Source organism: Phoxinus phoxinus (genome assembly GCF_949152265.1).
Source record: "Phoxinus phoxinus genome assembly, chromosome: 4".
NCBI classification, from domain to species: domain Eukaryota; kingdom Metazoa; phylum Chordata; class Actinopteri; order Cypriniformes; family Leuciscidae; genus Phoxinus; species Phoxinus phoxinus.
The window spans coordinates 14,201,863-14,223,929 of record NC_136879.1 but is presented as its reverse complement, the minus strand read 5'-3'; the positions used below and the strand labels follow the sequence as shown (position 1 = coordinate 14,223,929).

Genomic DNA, 22,067 nt, shown 5'->3' with positions numbered 1-22,067 from the left:
CAAGGACTTTGCAGCTTCGGTTCGGAGCACTCACACTAGTCAAACGAACCGCGCTTTGGTGGTCAAACGCACTCGGGCACGGTTCAAACTGGCTAGTGTGAGTACACCCTTAAACTGTATTCATAGAACCGCGTATACTAAGTGAGGTAAGGGTGTTGAGTTACATTCAAGCTATTTTAAGCCATGAAGATTTTTTTTCCAAGGAAAAAACTTTTAAATATGTAATTTTGGTGATCAGAGTTTTAAGGGATACAATTCTTGACTACAGGGGGACTTTAAAAGGTTTTAATGCACACCTTTTCAGCCAATCGAGTATTCAGACAGACCATGGTATTAAGTTTTTAAGTGTATGCACATAAAGCTTAAATCATAGACATCATCAAAACATCTGCTGAATACTGTTAATAAATGTATAATAACACCAGATGTGCTCTCAGGAGGATAGTGTATGAAAGGTGTATTTACTTTGTAGCGGCGGATGTTGAGTTTCCTCTTGCGGGTTTCAGCGTTGCGCTGGAGAAGAGTGGAGCACATATGAAAGACCTGCTGCATCACTGCGTCCTGCCTCAGATCATCCTGACCCTGTGTCAGAACACATCACCTCACTTCAGACTCAATTATTAACAACACACGCTTTAAACAAGGAAGAAGATTAAAGGGATAGTTCACCCAAAAATGAAAATTAGCCCATGATTTACAATCGGAGTTAAATTAAAAAATGTCCTGGCTCTTCCAAGCTTTATAATGGGAGTGAATAACTATCTTCCAAACGAACATACGGATTCCACTTAAAGTCTAAAGCGCAACTTATGTGACGTACTGCTGATATGTACGCTACTTCTGACATTGCGCTTTAGGCGTAAGTGAAATCCGTATGTTCGTTTGGCCTGAAGATAGTTATTTTACTTTATACATTTTTAAATATGGATATTTTTCTTACACAAACGCATCGCTTCGCTTCACTTCACTTCAGAAAGCCTTTATTAACCCCCGGAGCCATGTGGAGCACTTTTATGATGGATAGATGCACTTTTATGATGGATAGATGCACTTTTATGATGATAGATGCACTTTTATGATGGATGGATGCACTTTTATGATGGATGGATGCACTGTTATGATGGATGGATGCACTTTTATGATGGATAGATGCACTTTTATGATGGATAGATGCACTTTTATGATGGATAGATGCACTTTTATGATGGATAGATGCACTTTTATGATGATAGATGCACTTTTATGATGATAGATGCACTTTTATGATGGATAGATGCACTTTTATGATGATAGATGCACTTTTATGATGGATGGATGCACTTTTATGATGGATGGATGCACTGTTATGATGGATGGATGCACTTTTATGATGGATGGATGCACTTTTATGATGGATAGATGCACTTTTATGATGGATGGATGCACTTATGATGGATGGATGCACTTTTATGATGGATAGAGGCACTTTTATGATGGATAGAGGCACTTTTATGATGGATAGATGCACTTTTATGATGGATAGATGCACTTTTATGATGGATGGATGCACTTTTATGATGGATAGAGGCACTTTTATGATGGATAGATGCACTTTTATGATGGATAGATGCACTTTTATGATGATAGATGCACTTTTATGATGGATGGATGCACTTTTATGATGGATAGATGCACTTTTATGATGGATAGATGCACTTTTATGATGATAGATGCACTTTTATGATGGATGGATGCACTTTTATGATGGATGGATGCACTGTTATGATGGATGGATGCACTTTTATGATGGATGGATGCACTTTTATGATGGATAGATGCACTTTTATGATGGATGGATGCACTTATGATGGATGGATGCACTTTTATGATGGATAGAGGCACTTTTATGATGGATAGAGGCACTTTTATGATGGATAGATGCACTTTTATGATGGATAGATGCACTTTTATGATGGATGGATGCACTTTTATGATGGATAGAGGCACTTTTATGATGGATAGATGCACTTTTATGATGGATAGATGCACTTTTATGATGATAGATGCACTTTTATGATGGATGGATGCACTTTTATGATGGATGGATGCACTTTTATGATGGATGGATGCACTTTTATGATGGATGGATGCACTTATGATGGATAGATGCACTTTTATGATGGACGGATGCACTTTTATGATGGATGGATGCACTTTTATGATGGATAGATGCACTTTTATGATGGATAGATGCACTTTTATGATGGATGGATGCACTTATGATGGATGGATGCACTTTTATGATGGATGGATGCACTTTTATGATGGATAGAGGCACTTTTATGATGGATAGAGGCACTTTTATGATGGATAGATGCACTTTTATGATGGATAGATGCACTTTTATGATGGATAGATGCACTTTTATGATGGATAGAGGCACTTTTATGATGGATAGATGCACTTTTATGATGGATGGATGCACTTTTATGATGGATAGATGCACTTTTATGATGGATGGATGCACTTTTATGGCAAGGCAAGGCAAGTTTATTTATATAGCACATTTCATACACAGTGGTAATTCAAAGTGCTTTACATAGAAGAAATTAAAATAATTACATAAATAAAATAAATAAGAATAATTAAAACAGTTTAGAAAATAAAATACAGTGCAAACAGTCGGACAGTGGCACAGTGCTCATTCAGTAAATGCAAAGCTAAGCAGTGGTAATTCAAAGTGCTTTACATAGAAGAAATTAAAATAATCAAAAGAAATACGAATAATTAAAACCCTATCTGAGATGGAAGTGATTGAGCAGGCTTGCGGTGCCACTGGACCTACAATCCAGGGACGTCCTCTGCTGGGGTGGTGTCCCCCATAGAGCACGTTTCACTTTTGCTGTTTTAAACAAACAGCGAACCTCTATACTCTCCAGTATAGCTAATCTTCACTCGCCTCGTCGGAGTGAAGCTCTCCCGTTCCCCTTCAAAATCTCTTCCAATCAGACAGCCCTAAAAATTAATAAAATCTTCCTGAATCACAGTTTGGAAAATAAAATAATAAAATACATGGCAAACAGTCGGACGTATTTTACATCAACCGGTAGCTATTATAGATCTTTCTTTTAAAAGGATCTTCTTACGACTTACATGTATCAACTTTCTTTTCTCTTTCAATCTTCTTACCATCTATCAACTTTCTTTTCTTTTTCATTTACTTGCACATTCTTTTCACTTTCCTTAGCCCTGCATTCACATTCTTAGTTCTTTCTCAGACGAAAACTTTAATGTCGTCATTCAAATACTGTTCTACAGTGCTCATTCAGTAAATGCAAAGCTAAACAGATGTGTTTTGAGTCTCTATTAGAATGTGGCTACTGTAGGAGCACACCTGATCTCTTCTGGAAGCTGGTTTCAGCTGTGGCTGGCATAATAGCTAAAAGCGGACTCTCCTTGCTTTGAGTGAACCCTTGGTATTTCTAGTTGATGTGATCCTAATGATCTGAGTGATCTGTTGGGTTTATATTCAGGGAGCATATCTGCAATGTATTGAGGTCCTAGGCCATTAAATGATTTATATACCAGTAATAATACTTTAAAATCAATCCTATACTGTATGTGACTGGGAACCAGTGTAAAGACCTGAGGACTGGTGTGATGTGTTCAAATTTTCTGGTTCTGCTCAGTATCCTGGCGGCAGCGTTCTGTACGAGCTGCAACTGTCTTATGGTCTTTTTGGGAAGGCCAGTAAGGAGTCCATTACAATAATCCACCCTGCTGGTGATGAAAGCATGCACAAGTTTCTCTAAGTCCTGACTGGAAACAAAGCACCTAATTCTTGCAATATTTTTCAGATGATAATATGCTGATTTGGTTATTGTTTTGACATGACTAACTGAAGCTAAGGTCCGACTCTAGAGACACACCAAGATTCCTGACTTGATTTTTAGTTGTTTGACCTCTAGAGTGAAGGTATGCGTTCACCTTGAGAACTTCATCTTTGTTTCCAAACACAATGACTTCATTTTTGTCTTTGTTTAACTGAAGAAAGTTTTGGCACATCCAGCTGTTTACTTCATCAATGCATTGGAACAGGGAGTCAATGGGGCTGTAATCGTTAGGCGATAGGGCTAAGTAGATCTGTGTGTCGTCTGCATAGCTGTGGTAAGAGATTTGGTTCTTTCTCATTATTTGGCTCATTGGAAGCATGTACAGGTTGAATAGGAGTGGCGCCAGAATTGAGCCTTGAGGAACTCCGCATGTCATGGATGTCCACTCAGACTTATGGTCTCCTATACTCACATAATAACCTCTCGCTTCTAAGTATGACCTGAACCATTTTAGGACTATCCCAGAAAGCCCCACCCAGTTTTCCAGCCTGTCAAGAAGTATGTTGTGATCAACAGTGTCAAAAGCAGCACTGAGGTCGAGTAGTACCAGCACTGATAATTTGCCTGTATCAGTATTTAAGTGAATATCGTTAATTATCTTTATGAGCGCTGTCTCTGTGCTGTGATGCGATCGGAAACCAGATTGAAAATTGTCAAAGTATCCATTCGAGCTTAAGAATTTGTTCAGCTGATTAAAAAACAACTTTTTCAATGATCTTGCCAATGAAAGGAAGATTTGAGATCATTTTCAGAAGATTTTATGATGGATAGATGCACTTTTATGATGGATAGATGCACTTTTTGATGGATGGATGCACTTTTATGATGGATGGATGCACTTTTATGATGGATGGATGCACTTTTATGATGGATGGATGCACTTTTATGATGGATGGATGCACTTTTATGACGATAGATGCACTTTTATAATGGATAGATGCACTTTTATTATGGATGGATGCACTTTTATGATGGATGGATGCACTTTTATGATAGATAGATGCACTTTTATGATAGATAGATGCACTTTTATGATGGATGGATGCACTTTTATGATGGATAGATGCACTTTTATGATGGATAGATGCACTTTTATGATAGATAGATGCACTTTTATGATGGATGGATGCACTTTTATGATGATAGATGCACTTTTATGATGGATAGATGCACTTTTATGATGGATAGATGCACTTTTTGATGGATGGATGCACTTTTATGATGGATGGATGCACTTTTATGATGGATGGATGCACTTTTATGATGGATGGATGCACTTTTATGATGGATGGATGCACTTTTATGATGATAGATGCACTTTTATGATGGATGGATGCACTTTTATGATGGATGGATGCACTTTTATGATGATAGATGCACTTTTATAATGGATAGATGCACTTTTATGATGGATGGATGCACTTTTATGATGGATGGATGCACTTTTATGATAGATAGATGCACTTTTATGATAGATAGATGCACTTTTATGATGGATGGATGCACTTTTATGATGGATAGATGCACTTTTATGATGGATAGATGCACTTTTATGATAGATAGATGCACTTTTATGATAGATAGATGCACTTTTATGATGGATGGATGCACTTTTATGATGATAGATGCACTTTTATGATGGATAGATGCACTTTTATGATGGATACACTTTTATGATGGATAGATGCACTTTTATGATGGATAGATGCACTTTTATGATGGATAGATGCACTTTTATGATGGATAGATGCACTTTTATGATAGATAGATGCACTTTTATGATGGATAGATGCACTTTTATGATGGATAGATGCACTTTTATGATGGATGGATGCACTGTTATGATGGATGGATGCACTGTTATGATGGATGGATGCACTTTTATGATGGATAGATGCACTTTTATGATGGATAGATGCACTTTTATGATGGATGGATGCACTTTTATGATGGATGGATGCACTTTTAAGGACTTGAACTGAAACTGAAACTGCCATTATAAAGCTTGGAAGAGCCAGTACATTTTTTATATATATAACTCCGATTGTACTCGTCTAAAAGAAGAATGTCATATACACCTAGGATGAGTTGAGGGTGAGTAAATCATGGTGTCATTTTCATTTTTGGGTATCCCTTTAAGACATCTGCAAGCAATTTTTGGGCCGATTTTGTCCCAACTCTATATTTAACACAAACGAAGGGGTCTCCAGGGGTTTAGTGCTCAAATACTTTATAAAAATAAAAGAAAAAGGAAAAGAAAAAGAAAAAAAAACACAAAACAACTAAGTGAAATAAGAAATCAGCTTACTTTTAGAATTTGTATTAAGAAAAAATAAAAGAAGAGATGTAAGATAAGCAGACCTTGACTAGCTGTCTCCTGCTCTTGCCGTCTGAACCCACACAGTCGATTATTTTGGGCAGGTTGACACCTCCAGCAAGGTGAAAGTGAGGCTTGAATGACCTGACAGTCACAAGGTCTTCATATTTGCCTGATGGGTCCACCTGAACGAAATGCCCACATACACAACAACAAACTCAAGTAACCACATCACAGAGCACAGGTTTCTCTGGCAAGAAAAGAAAACTCAGGTCTTCTCAGATTCTCTTTCAGGGCTCATGTGTCACCTTGATGTCCATGGTGGGAATGACGACATCATTGAGGTCTTTGATTTGCATGATGGGTTGTTCCGGTGGAATAGGTATGGCTTCTGCACAGAAAAGACAATCATATTTCATATTTGGTACTATAAGTACCACTTGCCTGAAAGTCACCATGAAATAAAAATGGACAATTATTGTTTTTTTTTATGGAATATTACACAATTGATCACAAAAATGGATCTTAAAACACTTATACAAATGTGTAACAAATGGTCGGTAAAATCAAGTGCCTAATCCTAAAAAAAAAATATTAGTCCACTTTAGGACATTATATATATTAAATATGCAGTTTTTGCAATCATATTAAAATTTGAGACATGTCTAAAGGTTTAGATTTAAACCATGATGTGTGTCTTTTTTTGGCAATAAACACTAAATACTAAAATAAAATAAATACATTTAAAAAAAATGTAAATGGTGGATATTAAAGGTTAATTAAAGGTGGGTAACAATATTGACTCATTCATATCAACACTTTCACAACATTGAGAGAATAAGAGTGGCCAGAATATTCACTTGGGTTTGGAATTTAAACATAAAGGTTTAAGTTTTGGTGAACTAATAAGTTATCATCTCTCAGTAGGGGCTAGTTAGTTTGATAAAGGCTCTGACATTAATAAACTAATACTAATATTTGTGCTTTTTTCAGTTGCTTATAAACATATTAATGGTTAAAGTCTGATTACACTGTATTTAGCACAAACAGGGCTACAATAATACGTTAGGAACATGTTTGTATTTTTATAAAAATAAATCTACCAAAAAGTGCCGGTGCGTCTGTCGACCCCAGAAGGTTAAAAAAAGAAAAAAACATTTGTGCAAAAAATTAGAATTTTTTTCTAAAATAAACTTAATACAACTCAACATACAATATATCTATTACTTATCAAGTAAACACTGATTTTGTAAAGTTATTGCTTAAAAACTTTTGAGACACCAATTTGAACCTTTAAGTGCAAACCGACTTGCATTATAATGGGAATAGACAGGAAGTGAATCTCATCAGATGGTTGACTTGTACTCACTCTTTTCAGTTTTGTGGCGACTGGCGTCCATGTATGCCAACGTGATGTAGGCATTGCAAAGTGTCTCAATGTCTTTGACCATCTTGGGTCTCTTTTTACGAACCACGTCAATGATCTTTCGAGCGACCTCGGCCCGTTCCTACAGACCAACACATTTAATTAAGGTTTTAGTAACAAAAAGGTTAGTCAGGACATAACGCTACTGTACAACTTTTTGATTTCTACATAGTATGTGTCCATGTTTTATTAACAGTTCATATTAGTATTGTGTATTTAGCAAGGTAACTTAGTTTCCAACTATTTCTACAACTTACAAACTATATTGTATTATGAAAAACTAGTTTGGGACTGCTATTTATTAGCCTTCCCTTATACTGTTATTCATCAGTGTTAGTGATAATCTTACAGTTTATGTGTATGTTGAATAAAGTGGGATGGTACTTGAGTGTGTGTCAACTATTTTTGAGAAATTCCTGAAAATTTGGGTTAATGACAATGGGAAAATGTGTGTCCCATGGCCAAACCAGTTGAGAACCACTGATTTAGACATTATAGCTAGACATGAAAAACTCCTAGAGCAGAAATATCTTCTCATAACAAATGTTCAGCCAATGCAGCCAAAATGTAAAAGACTTCTGATTATGTCTTCTGTGTTTTCATACCAAGTCCAGAGGTGAAGGTTGGCGGGCACTGCTCTTGGATATACGACTGCGAGAGAAACTCTCATCCTTGTTGGCGTTGACCAGAGCCAAAATGATGAAGAGAGTGTGGTGGGGGTGGTCAGTGGACGACTGGCAGATCAGCTGATGACAGAACAGATTTCAGTTGTGCATCTATGGTAGATTTCACATTCAGAATAAAAATAAAGGAAAAAGTTACCTCGTTTAGGACATGATGGAAGCCCACGTCCTGTGAGGTCATGGAGCTGGACACTTTGGTGCCCATTCGAGCAGCCAACTGGTACATCAGGGGCAGGAACTTATATGATGGGATTTTCTTTACGCCACTCTAATAAATACACAAACACAGAATCTGTAGATTCTAGACTTTCATCTCTGCTTCCTCCATGTTGCAGTACTTTGTACTTCTGGGAGATGTTGTCGTTAGTGTTGGGCCGATAGACGATACCATCGTCCATCGCGATTGGCTGACAGACATCACAATGTTGAGCCACCATCGCCATGTTTCCATAGTGACGCGTCATGCTTGCCGTGATTCACCACAGCCAAAATAGCACTGTATGACAGATGTAGCGCCTTTATTTCTAAATATTAACAAACTTGCTTACCACGTCATCAACTAGCTTCTATTCCGATTCTCAAATACGTGTAAGTGAGTTTGTTTTGTCGTTTAAAAACCTTTATGAATGATCTTGATCTGTAATGTGAGATGGGCGCCACCATGTTTGTCTGGGGAATTCATAAGTTTCTCCCGAAATACATGAAAGTAAGTGGCCGGTGAACTGGGAGAAGAATAGAGTAAACTTTATAGTTACTTGTACTGTGTGTCTGATATAAATAAAACAAGTCGGCAAATATATAGTTATTACTGCTTCCATAGACACCATTGTGTATTTTACAAACAATAAATGTATTGTTTTGCTATAAATTATATGCATTTAAACCTAAAATAAACATTATGTGGTTAAGAACACTGAATAGTTGTGATATACGACAAGCACTGAGCGCGTCCGACTTAAACTCAGTGCCAGCCATAGCGCGAACGCACAGTTTTAATCTGGCAGTTATGTCACGTCACTGAACATTCGCTCCTTAGTGGTCAGATGTGGTCTGCCAAATTGGTAGACATCGCCCAACCCTAGTTGTCATACCTTCATCCTGTCATTGACGGTTCTGACATCTGCATTCTCCAGCCAGAGGGAGGCCAGTCTGAAGACCCAGGTGTCATGTTCCTCTCCCAGCTCCAGGCACTGGATGTAGTTCTCCACGGCCTTGAGAAGGAAGCGGTTGCGGTCGGTCTGTAGGTTAGCCAATGCCTTGACGTCCAGCTCTAGTTCCCTCTGAACTTTCACTGTGTATCTGCACATGAAAAAATAAGACACGTTTAACACTTTGTTTATGTGTAACTGGTGAGCAAAAGATTTGTAAAAAAAGATAGTTTAATGCTGACCTGTTGTTGCCGACCTTCCTCTCCCGCATCAGGTCCACTTCCTCCTTGGCCTTCTCCAGAAGAGCATTCTTGTTCTCAAACTCAGAGGACTTCATGTAGTTTTCGATGCTCTGGTACTGTGCGTCAGAAAAACGGGCAAGCGAAAAGAAAGCCTGGGTCTTCTGGCTCTGGAGTTTAGCGTCTGAACCTCCACAGTGGTCCTCAATGACCTCCACAGCCTATCCACGACAACACATCATTAGTACAAACACAAAGGTTATGGTACCATGGTATGACCATGGCATGACCATGGCACTTCGATATAGTGCTGCTTGATTTGGGTAAAAAAATCCAATTTAGATTTTTCTTATATAAATGTGACCCTGGATCACAAAACCAGTCACATGTCGCACGGGTACATTTGTGGCAATAGCCATTACATTACCTAGGAAATCAAAATATACTGTCCATAGCCTTAAAAAAATCCAATTTTATAAATCCAAATAAAATGTCACATAAATCAGGCCAGGAATGATTTAATAATAAATCCCTCTGAACATATCTTCAGAATACTGCTAAGTGTATAACTGGAAAGCTTGGTGTACATCGGTGCTACATAGGCTGAGATGTGTCACTGGAGAATGACAAAAAACTAATTTTGAGAAAAAGGCATTTAAAGATTTGTAATGTAAAAAATCATACTTTTTTAGTGGAAACAACTATTTACTGACACAATATCTCATCAAATCATTAGCAGCAACAATACAAACCACCTAAATCACATCAAAACTTATAAACACAGCATTTATGGCCTTCAACTGAACATAAAAACAGTCAAAAACACACATCTAAATGTCAGAGCGAGTCACGCAGAAATTGTCAGAAATTGACATCAGCCAATGAGATTTCGCTTTTACAGTTAAATGCCCATTATATTTTCACGATTGGTTGCTGATTAAAAGGAAATTACCATATTTGGATCCGACAGCATTGTACTGGAGAGAGAGCTTTCCAGACGTGTGTGAGATTAAAGGAAGCAGAGAGAGATCGCGGAGCAGCGTGATGATTTATAACGCCAACTTTTGTTGAATTTAGGAGAAATCTACAGACGCAAACAGACAAAGTGTAGTAAAATAAAGACCTAACTGTGTATTTTGGACTTTTTTTCACCTCAAGTCTGAAAGAAGACATGTTATTGAAGACAAATAGCCCAAAATCTCACAATTGACTAGTGAAAAAAAAAAACTATGTTTTTGCCTGCCGTGTCTTGCCTTAAGTAAAGATCATGTTCCATGAAGATATTTAGTAAATTTCCTACCGTACATATATAAAACATGTATTTTTGTGAGTGAATGCACCACAATCGCTATTTTCTCAATGTTTAGATTTTTTTGCATCTTCTGATTCCAGATTTTCAAATAGTTGTACCTAATATTGTCCAATCCTAACAAACCATACATCAATGGAAAGCATACATCTCAATTTAAAAAAAATGTACGCATGTGACTGGTTTTGTGGTCCAGGGTCACATGTGTCACTGAATTCCTTTTATTTCCCATCATGCCTGGCAGAATATATGAGTGCTTTACCCTCTCCAGATATTTCTCCAGGATGATAGCAGGGCTCTCCAGACAGGATTCAGCCAGCCAGCTTCCACACAGTCTCAAACACTCAGAATACACCGGCACCACCGCAGGGTTCACACACACCTGCTCACACAAAGACGTTCTGTGTTGTTCAGCAGATATGCGAGTACTTGGCACATTTGGCATTATGTACACCTGTGAAATGGACTATAGAAGCCACCTTAACCACATATCAACCCACCAGATCCTCTAGTTGTTGTATCATCTGTTTGAGCAGCCCCAGAGCCAGCCCGTGCTCCTTCTTCACCCAGAACACCTGCGCCTCCTCCAGCTGGCAGGCCCACGAGCTGCTGCCAACGCCACCACTGACCAGGCTGTGCTGCTTCATGTGGAAAACGGCCCGCTCGGCCAGCTACACCAACATATGCATAACATATGTATAACACAATACCATAAAAGGGGCATTTTATTTCATGACAGAGCACAAACGCACTTTTCAGGCAAAATATTTCACAAACAAGTTTGTTAGGCATTCAAATATGAAGTAAAAGTCTTATTCAAATTGATGATTGATTTATACAACTATAAGAATACCCAAGTTTACCCGGATACATAATGCACTCATGTAACTCTATTTTTTTAGCACAATTGCGAGCTTATATCTCACAATTCTGACATCTTTTCTCAGAATTGTGAGATATAAACTTGCAATTGCGAGTTATAAAGTCAGAATTGTGAGATATAAACTTGCAATTGCAAGTTATGAAGTCCAATTTTTTAAGGAAAAAAAGATATCACACATGCACATCACACTTTTTTCCTCAGAATTGTCTCCCAATTCTGACTTTATAACACGCAATTGCGACTTTATATCATGCAGTTCTGACTTTATAACATGCAATTGCGACTTTATATCATGCAATTCTGACTTTATATCTCCCAATTATGTGATATAAAGTTAGAATTGGCAGATATAAACATGCAGTCAGAATATAAAGTCAGAATTGCGAGTTCATTTCTCATCAATCTGACTTTATATCACGCAATTCTGACTTTATATCTCCCAATTCTGACTTTATAACACGCAATTGCGACTTTATATCATGCAATTCTGACTTTATATCTCCCAATTGCGTGATATAAAGTCAGAATTGCAGGATATAAACATGCAGTCAGAATATAAAGTCAGAATTGCGAGTTTATATCTCACCATTCTGACTTTATATCACGCAATTCTGAGATAAAAAGTCACAATTACCGGTACCTTTTTTATTTTTTATTCTGTGGCGGAAACACGCTTCCATAGACATCTGTGTTTGAACAGTATCTGAACTATAACCTTTTATCCCAGTACTTCTGTGATCATTTGAATTATTGTAACAGAATAATGCTGGTCAAAAAGCCGTTTCACACTTACACATGACAACTGCTCTCTCTGGCTCAGCGGCAGTGCCAGCGCAGATCTGAATCAGTGTCAAAAGTGTAATAGACAGAGCCGAATCGTTGTCATGTAGGAATAAGATCGCGTGGGTGTTTGAATCGAGATCACGATCTTTCAACGATTAATTGTGCCGCTCTATCACCCAGTGATAAATTAAACATTTGATATATAATACATCCTACTTTACCTGCATACATACAGTACACTCACGTAAAGCAATATGTACTATATTAAATATTGGCTGCCTGGTTGTTTATATTGTATCAAAATGTGAATTGTGTATTGCTCAGCTCTATATATAAAGCTGGACATATATCCAACTTTATCCATATACGTACGGCACACTCATGTAAAGCAATATATTATATATGGCTAATCTACCTGTTTTTTTATTTCATTGCAAAACCAAACTATATTATCGGCCAGCTCTTTATATAAACTTGGATATATAAATATCCAACAGTATACTTGTGTAGGGCATGTATTATGTGTACTATAGCAAAATACTATAGCTATCACAAAATGTAAACTATATTATCGCCCAGATCTGCTAGAAGGCATTCAGATGTTATAAGCATTAACATCATGATTTTCTGGAAAGCTGCTTTAAAACAATGTGTATTGTGAAAAATGCTATACAAATGACTTTGACTTGTTCATATGAAAGTATAATGCACTGGAGTCTGGCTAACTGACACACAGACATGGACAGACCTGTGTGTTTCCTGCAGAGCGAGCCAGCTTGCAGAGCTCCATCAGGTGCGAGGAATAGGCAGAGAGCAGGTATTTCTTCTTCTCTGGGTCTGTCTCGGAGAAGATCAGCGTCTCCTGTATGGAGGAGCGCAAGGCTAAGACGGGCTCCACCAGACGGAAGTCACTGTCGGTGAGGAGATCAGAGTGCTGGTGCCACTTCCTGTAGACTTCATTGAGGCTGGAGTCAGTTACAGGCCTGGCGAGAACAGAAACATACTATATATTAATATACAGTCATATACACTCATATTTGGATCTTTAATACAAATAATAAAAACAGCAATCTCTTATTTTACTTTTTTTTTTTAGGGAAAGTAATACAATTAGTTATTAATAACTTAATAATGCATAACACTGCAGCTAAGTATGTGTGATATCATGTTATTTTGAACGTTAAGGGTCAAAGCACTTCCAGATCTCACAAAAAGAAGTAAAGTTCTTGCATGAACATGGGGTTGTTTAAGAAAGAAAAAAAAAAGCAACTGCTTTGTAAAACAGATTTTTAAAGATAGTTTATGTCTATATAAAAACTAAAGCTATCCGTTTGCATTTCCATTTATATCAATAAGAGTCAGACTTCTTTTATTGATCCCTGAGGGGAAATTAAAGTGTAAAGTGTTAACAGAAAGAAGACACAAAACGAAATAAACAATACAATCAATACTCACAATAAAATGTATCATTACAGAGTACCATGCAAAGACCTGATTATCATAGTAAACTCAAACACACCTCCACTCACACACAGACACACGCTATTGCATTATACCTTAACCGCCAAACATATGCCACTCATGTTCTTAGCCCAAGCCAAAAATTAGTTATATTTTTTGTTCATTTTTTTTTTTTTTTTTGATTGGGACAGTGCATGTTAATGAACAAACATGGAATCCATGCATGTGAACATGCTGGATTGTAGCCAAGGGTTAATTTCCATCTGTAGTCCCACAGGCTAAGATCACACAGGTCACAAAACATTGCAAAATAACATTCACATCTACAGTAAGTACATCGTTTATCAATAAATTATCAAAAGTCCTATATACAATATTCACAAGACTTAAAAAATCATTCAGCTTCACAAACACTCATCAATGTACACAATTTATCTTCTTCTTTTTTCTTTTTTCCCTTCCCCTTTCTTCTTCCTTCCTCTCCTCAAGATACAACATACCCACTAATGTATGCAACTTTGGTTTGCCCATAACCATTTTTTCAACTGGACTTTAAACGAGCTATATGTAAGGCATCTCAGTGTTAGAGGAAGACTATTCCACAGGTTCCCACCCCAGACAGACAGGACCGTCTGACCGAAGCTGGTACGCCTGTTGGGTATTATCAAGGCTCCTCTGGTGGAGGCTCGCATGGTCCTCTGCAAATTTTCTTTAGATTTGATCAAATCCTTCAGTGGTGGAGGAGCAAGGGAGTGTAAAACCTTGTATATGAGACATATAATGATTGTATATAATGATAATAACCCTGTGCAGAACACTGCAGAAGTGTATCAGAATCAAAATCATGGTCGCTCAGTTCTGCTGGCAAGCTGATCACTTGAACCTAACATTGCATGTGACTAAGGACTACATACACATGAGAATTAGGGCTGTGCTGATTGGCCATTAAACTACCATGTCATCATAAAATCATATTTTTAAGTGACTGTCAGTGAGAAAAAAGCTCTTTTGCACCCAGATTGTTTAGTCACAAAAGCCACATGGATGCTAACAAGCACAAATTTGACCTTGACCCAAATTCCTCAAGAAAAAAAATCAAGTTTCAAGATGCTAATTGAGGAGTAGTGCTTTTGCTTGTGTGATTGTAAGATGCAAGTGTAATGTGACCTGGAGAACAGCTCCTCGACCCCCCGCAGCTCACTGATCCTCTGCAGGTTACAGAGAGCAGGATACAGTGAAGACACGGCCTCCAGACTCCCACGACACAACTCCTCCACCTCATGACCTCTGGCAGAACAGGCAAACACAGACAGGTCACATGCATGACGCCTCGTGGACAGGATCTATGTTTGTAATTGAGAACTACATACGCATCCATACATAAGAGTGTGCTGCAGCTTTGTCGTCTGCCACTTTAAAAGCTAAAACATTTGAAAGTTGGATTGAAAAGTTGAAAGTTATGGACTATTGTCTAGTAACGTGCATTGTTAAGTGAAGTCATGAAACCTTTTTTTCAAACTGGCTTAAACTGTCTTTATATACCAATACATAATTAAAATGTAAGTACTTTGAAAAAGAGAGTATAAAAATTAAGTGACTACAGTGTATTTAATCTTCAAAAAACACAGCTCATTAATTCCTACCGGGACGAAACAAGTAATTGGCTTGCGTGACTGTCACTCTCCGTCGCCATGACTACTGCCGCTATTATTGGCTCTGCCCACGTGCGCGCAGTCGCGCACCCTTTTTTAGGCGGGAGTGAATGGAATTAATGAGCTGTGTTTATTGAAGATTAAATACACTAGAGTCACTCAGTTTTTTATACTCTCTATTTCAGAGTACTTGCATTTTAATTATGTATTGGTATATAAAGACAGTTTAAACAAATTTGAATAAAAGTTTTTTTAGACAATTCTGACCTACCCTACCTTTAAATCTATTCTTTCAACCAAACTTTACGACTGTTATGCCTTTACAGGTGAAATTTGAAAAATTAGAATATGGTGCAAAAGTTCATTTATTTCAGAATTCGACTTAAAAGGTGAAACTAATATATTATATAGACTCATTACATGCAAAGTGAGATATTTCAAGCCTTTATTTGTTATAATTTTGATGATTATGGAAATAATGGCTTACAGCTTATGAAAACCCCAAATTCAAAATTAGAATATTGTGAAAAGGTCTTCATAATCTGTAAGCCATAATCATCAAACAAATAAAGGCTTGAAATATCTCACTTTGCATGTAATGAGTCTATATAATATATTAGTTTCACCTTTTAAGTTGAATTATTACTGAAATAAATGAACTTTTTTCGAGTTTCACCTGTATTTCCACACGTTGGATTACTGTAATGCTTTATATAAGCATAAGTGAAGCCTTGGTTGCATTCCTTAAGTATGTTCAAGACATGTTCCTGGATCAACATATTTTGTTGATCCTGGAACATCATTCCTGTCCAAAAATGTAATCCTAACCCTATCCCTAAACCTAACCCTGCCCATAACACTTCCCTAAAACCAGAGGGAAATGATAGTGAATAACTGATGTAGAAGCACATAAGCTTGAGATTTACTGTAAACTTGTCCCTCAAATCTGATTGGTTGATTGAAATGTTGTTCAAAGATCTACTGTGTTGTGGACTTCCCTATTGTCATTGAATTAGAACGATTATTAAAACTTTAAAGTTATAGTTATTGTCCTGGTGTGAACAGGGCTTATCACAGTGTAATCTGGTTACCTGGCGTAGTTGAGGGTTTGCTCAAATAGGGACAGTTCTCTATCTCTCAAAGCTTGGAGGGAATTGAACAAGGACTCATTGATGCCAGGCTTCAGCTTCTCATTTCTGGGGAAAAAATAAGAGAGGGTAAAAAAGTTGAAAATCAAGTACAACTGAAAAAAGTCAATATGATTATAATTCAGTTCCATGGTTAAGGCGTGTGAGTTCGGACCCTCGGGAGGTTGTGAGCCATTGCACACGTTACGAGTCAGTTAACCTGATAATCTCGTCAAAACGGCTGGTGCACGGCACGACTGTATTACAGGGTGAGCCGGCGGCGATCACATGAGCTTTCAACCTAAACACGGACACTGGAGCTTTCAATGTTGCTGCTGTAGCGTCAGATAGAAAAAAGAAATGAAATAAAAAGACGAGTGTGTAAATGTGTGTAAATCTACAGAGAACGACGCAACCATTCCTTTTTAATAAAAACAACTAGAGAGTGTATTTGTGTGTGTCAGTGTATGCGCACGCTGTAGGGATCTATGATAATATTCACGGGTCTAGCCCAGGGGTGTTCAATGAAAGGTCCAAGAGGTCCGGTCTCTATATTTCCTTCCCAGCGGAGGTCCGGACAATACTTTTTTGGAACAGTTATACATTTCCATCGAAACAGTACTTTGTAAAAGAAAAAGAAAAAACCTAAACAATCAAAATAGTCATCAAAATGTTAATTTTGGGCCCATAGAGCCAAAACTGTGATGTCTAAGAATTTGTACTAAAAATGTATCCAAAAAATAAATATTTCTACCAACTGGATATGAATATAAAAAGGTTAGATCAGATGTTTTAATTGGCTATTTTTATTGATTTATTTATTTAACATTTAGACACCTACGTGTAAAAAACATCTAAAGACGCCACGGATTAACTGGTTTAGTTAAACGATCAGAATCCTCTGTATGACAGATACAAATAATTGTATTAGCAATTATTATCATTTTCTATAGTTTTAGCAAAAGTATCTATTTTGCTGCTTTGCAACTGTTGTTATTAAAATAGCCGCGTCGTCTCCAGCTCTTAATGTGGCGCTTTACACTTTAAGCGAGGGAGAGAGAGACACACACGAATGGGAAAGGGCTTGAATAAAGCACTTTGGCTCTAGAAAAAACATTATAGATATAGCTCTGTTGTTTTGATGCTTTGCTCACTTCAACATGTAGAAACGGTAAAAAGATGTCCCGTGGTCCGGATGGAACCAAGCCCCCTGATCTAGCCTGTGTGACGTGGTTGTGTGTGAATTTTTGCAACATGTTTGAAGATTATCGGGAGGCGCTCGTCTCGTTATTCCTCTCACACAATGCCAGCCGCGACCATACGTGCTTCAGCGATGTCCTCCGAGAAAAGAAATGGCCTGCGACCTCGTACGACAGCAACCTTTAAAGAGCGTTGATCCAAACACGCACCTCTCAGGCAGGTCGCAGTCCCACTGTGTGCTTCTCCAGGCGGCCTGAAAGCGCAGCTCTCGGAGCTCAGGACTCCACTCCACCCCCTCTCTCTCCAGCCCGTGGAGATACGTGCGCAGGATACCACACAAGCCGAAGTTCTGCAGACCCTGAGAGACACACACACGGACCGCTGTTACCCAGAGACCACGACTTTTAAACCTCATGATTTGGCAGAAGCATCAACCGCACCTCTACTATGCCGATCTGCCGAGTGACCTCTGGGAGGTTGGAGTGAAGGTCATACGAGACCAAAGCCTTTTCCCACATGGCTTCATGTTCATACGTTCGAATTCTGGAGACCACACACACACTTAGATCTTAATTAGTAAGAGTAAAAATAGCTACAGGGTAACACTACAATAAAGACCATTAATTAACATTAGCTAACATTACAGCTCTGTTGACATTAGTTAATTAAAAAAATGGCTAGTTCAACTTTAATGTTGACCTTTTATAGGCCGCATTTATGAAACACAAGCAGAATTAATTTGTGTAAATTGTTTGTTAAGTTGTTTTGATTTATATTTTTGGATTTATGCAAGTTTCTGTATTTTCAATTAGTGAATTTTTTTTACGTGCTCCCAACCACACATGAACAAAATCATCTGAAAGCTTCGTTTTCTTTTAGGCAAACTGACACTGCATTTAACATAATAATATACAGTATAATGACCAAATTAATTGATTATCCAATAAGTTAAATGTAAAAAAAAAAAAAAAAAACTTTAATAAACAAAAATGACTGAAAACAGCCGCACTGTCTGGCTTTCTTTTTATTATAGATACTATGGTAGTACTTTATTTTACAGTCCTGATCCACATGAACATACTATGTATTTATTATAGTTATTACAATAACCGGGTCATAACTAGGTTCTAAATCTGAACCTAACCTTAACCCGTGTAGTTACCGGTACTTTCTTAGATAAATACACTGTAAGTACACATAAGTGCATGTACTGTAAAATAAAGTGCAACCAACACTATTATTCTGATCACCAGTAGAATGTTTTTGCACGCTTTAATTGAATTATTTTGTAAGGCATATGGTCAATAATTAGTCTCTTTTGCATTTATACAATATACTGGAGCCAAACCTGAGAAGGAAGTCCAGAAGATCCCACAGCAATCCTGTAGTAATTATGGGTGGTGATTATGCTAGCGTAAAAATGCCCTATTTACAAATAATTGGAATTCATTACCGTTCACACGTTTAACTATCAAATCTACATAACATAAACAAAAAAAGGTTAATGAAGCATTTGTGAACCCAAAGGAGAGTTTTGGGAAGGTCCATTGTTTTGCACAAATTACTCTGAATTTACTTAATTTATATTAGGCCTGTTAAACGATTAATCGCGATTAATCGAATCCAAAATAAAAGTTTGTGTTTACATAATAAATGTGTGTTTACTGTGTATAATTATTTTGTATATATAAATACACACACACACGTGCATGTATATATTTAAGAAAAATGTGTTATTTATATATAAAATATTAATATTTATATATAATATAAATTATATATACATCTATATACAGTATATAGATGCAAATATTTCTTAAATATATACAAGCATGTGTGTGTATTTATATATACAAAATAATTATACACAGTACACACACATTTATTATGTAAACACAAACTTTTATTTTGGATGCGATTAATCGTTTAACAGCCCTAATTTATATATTTATTTGTTAATTCATAAATGTGACCCTGGATCACAAAACCAGTCACAGTCGCACGGGGAAATCTGTGGCAATAGCCAACAACACATTGTATGCGTCAAAATTATTGATATTAAGTAAAGATCATGTTCCATGAAGATATTGTGTAAATTTCCTACCGTAAATATATAAAACATGTATTTTGTGAGTGAATGCAGCACAATCGTGAACATAAATGGACAACTTTAAAGGAGATTTTCTCAATGTTTTGAGTTTTTTGCATCCTCAGATTCCAGATTTTCAAATACATAGTTGCATCTCTGCCAAATATTGTCCTATCATAACAAACCATACATCAATGGAAAGCTAATTTATACAGCTTTCAGATTATGTATACATCTCAATTTTAAAAAAATTGACCCATGTGACTGGTTTTGTGGTCCATGGTCACATATGTGTTCCTCATTCGTTCTTGAATGAGGCCCATTGTGCATATAGCGTATGTTCATATTTACATGCATCAAAACAGCTGGGTTTATTTAAAAGATCATCTATTGAGTAGAAAAGTCTCACCTAGTCAGAGGACTGATTAACTTCCCCCCTCCACATCCGTACAGGCTGTCCGGTTCCCCAATGCACCTGTACACTTCAATCAGAAGATCCTGACACAGACCAATCAAAGTCTTACTGAACATCCCAGTGTTTGACCGCATTATATTCAGAGAAGGAGAGTGTGTGCGCGGTGCAGTGACACTGGCTACGTTCACACGCAACCAAATAATGCGTTAGTAATCGTGTTGGCGGCTCAATCGCACTGAAAAGCCTTAATCGATCCGATTGAGCTCGATCCGAAAGAGATTTCGATCGGATTGAAAGGGGTGCTTTATTCCTTTTCTAATCCGATCGAGAGAACATGTAAACACTTGATCGGATTGAAAACTGAAAGGACCGCGCGTGTGCAGTGACGTAGAAATTACGAGCGGTTCTTCCTGATGAATAAAGTGTCATATAAACGACTGTCCCCTCATCCTATAATTCTCCTTTCACTGCGTCTGTGAAGTGGAGCAGGACAGCGGCCCACCAGTCCTTGTTTCAGACTCTCATCCACGCTCGGTTTCATCAATCGCAATGAATTCAGTCCGATTGAAACTAAAGTTGTGCATGTAAACGTAGCCAGTGAGGAGTGGGGTTGCAGCGCAGTGATGAAACGGCTGTCGCTCCACTTCCAGGCTCTGACACCCATCATCACCCACCTGGAGACTGATGCCAGAGTCCTCCAAACTCTTCTCACTCACGCTGCTGATGGACAGAGTCTGGCTGCTCTCATCAAACGTGATCCTCCTCGACGCTCGGGACTGTAAGCTGAGACAAACATGCCATTGGTCACTATACGGCTCTCCAAACAACAAATGAATTAGTGTAAATCCTGTGGCCGTGATTATAGCAACCGTGAATAAGTTGTGTCTAGTGAATAAGTGTCACTGGCAGTACCTCCGGCTCTCCTCCATGTTGGATCTGATCTTGTCCACGTAGATCTCAGAGTACAGGAGAGCGGTGAAGTGGGCCGAACACACCTGGGCGGCTCCTGCCACCTCCAGGTAGTTCAGATCCAGCCAGAAATTAGAGTCACACACCGTCCCATATTCATTACTTTAAAAAATCAATAAATGAAATGTTCGTTTAAATCACAATTACTGCACTTTACAATGTACTTTAAATGATTAGTTCACTTAAAAATGAAAATTGTCATCAGTAGCCGCGTTTCCATTACCCTTCAAATTGCGCAAATTTAAATTGCGAATTAAAAATAGGCACAATAGAAACACGTCAATTCCGCAAAAACTAATAAAGAAATCTGTCTCGTATTCTGTCCGAACACACCGCATCATCTACATCAGGTGACCTGTGAATGCGCAAAAACTGTTTCCATTACAGGTTTGCTAAATATTCCTTTTTCAAATTGCCTGAAAAACCACCTCATGCGAGCATAACAACTTTTTTGTGATAAATGTACATAGTAGGTCCATCAACTGTCTGGTGGT

The 22,067-nt window shown here is 37.7% G+C and overlaps 1 protein-coding gene across 1 annotated transcript in view; it reads right to left on the bottom strand.

Moving 5' to 3' along the window:
* The window catches only part of atm (ATM serine/threonine kinase), a 78,321-nt gene that overhangs the window by 8,387 nt on the left and 47,867 nt on the right, over window positions 1–22,067 (bottom strand). The window contains exons 38-55 of the mRNA XM_079609577.1: window positions 21,517–21,675; window positions 21,279–21,387; window positions 20,599–20,687; window positions 18,541–18,643; window positions 18,310–18,458; window positions 16,865–16,969; window positions 15,289–15,408; window positions 13,409–13,643; window positions 11,495–11,665; window positions 11,257–11,376; window positions 9,689–9,906; window positions 9,390–9,597; window positions 8,438–8,566; window positions 8,221–8,361; window positions 7,559–7,697; window positions 6,498–6,580; window positions 6,234–6,374; window positions 466–582 (exon numbers count right to left, since the gene is read on the bottom strand). Of these exons, the coding sequence (XP_079465703.1) occupies window positions 466–582; window positions 6,234–6,374; window positions 6,498–6,580; window positions 7,559–7,697; window positions 8,221–8,361; window positions 8,438–8,566; window positions 9,390–9,597; window positions 9,689–9,906; window positions 11,257–11,376; window positions 11,495–11,665; window positions 13,409–13,643; window positions 15,289–15,408; window positions 16,865–16,969; window positions 18,310–18,458; window positions 18,541–18,643; window positions 20,599–20,687; window positions 21,279–21,387; window positions 21,517–21,675 (2,536 nt within the window). The remainder of the gene's footprint in view (window positions 1–465; window positions 583–6,233; window positions 6,375–6,497; window positions 6,581–7,558; window positions 7,698–8,220; window positions 8,362–8,437; window positions 8,567–9,389; window positions 9,598–9,688; window positions 9,907–11,256; window positions 11,377–11,494; window positions 11,666–13,408; window positions 13,644–15,288; window positions 15,409–16,864; window positions 16,970–18,309; window positions 18,459–18,540; window positions 18,644–20,598; window positions 20,688–21,278; window positions 21,388–21,516; window positions 21,676–22,067) is intronic.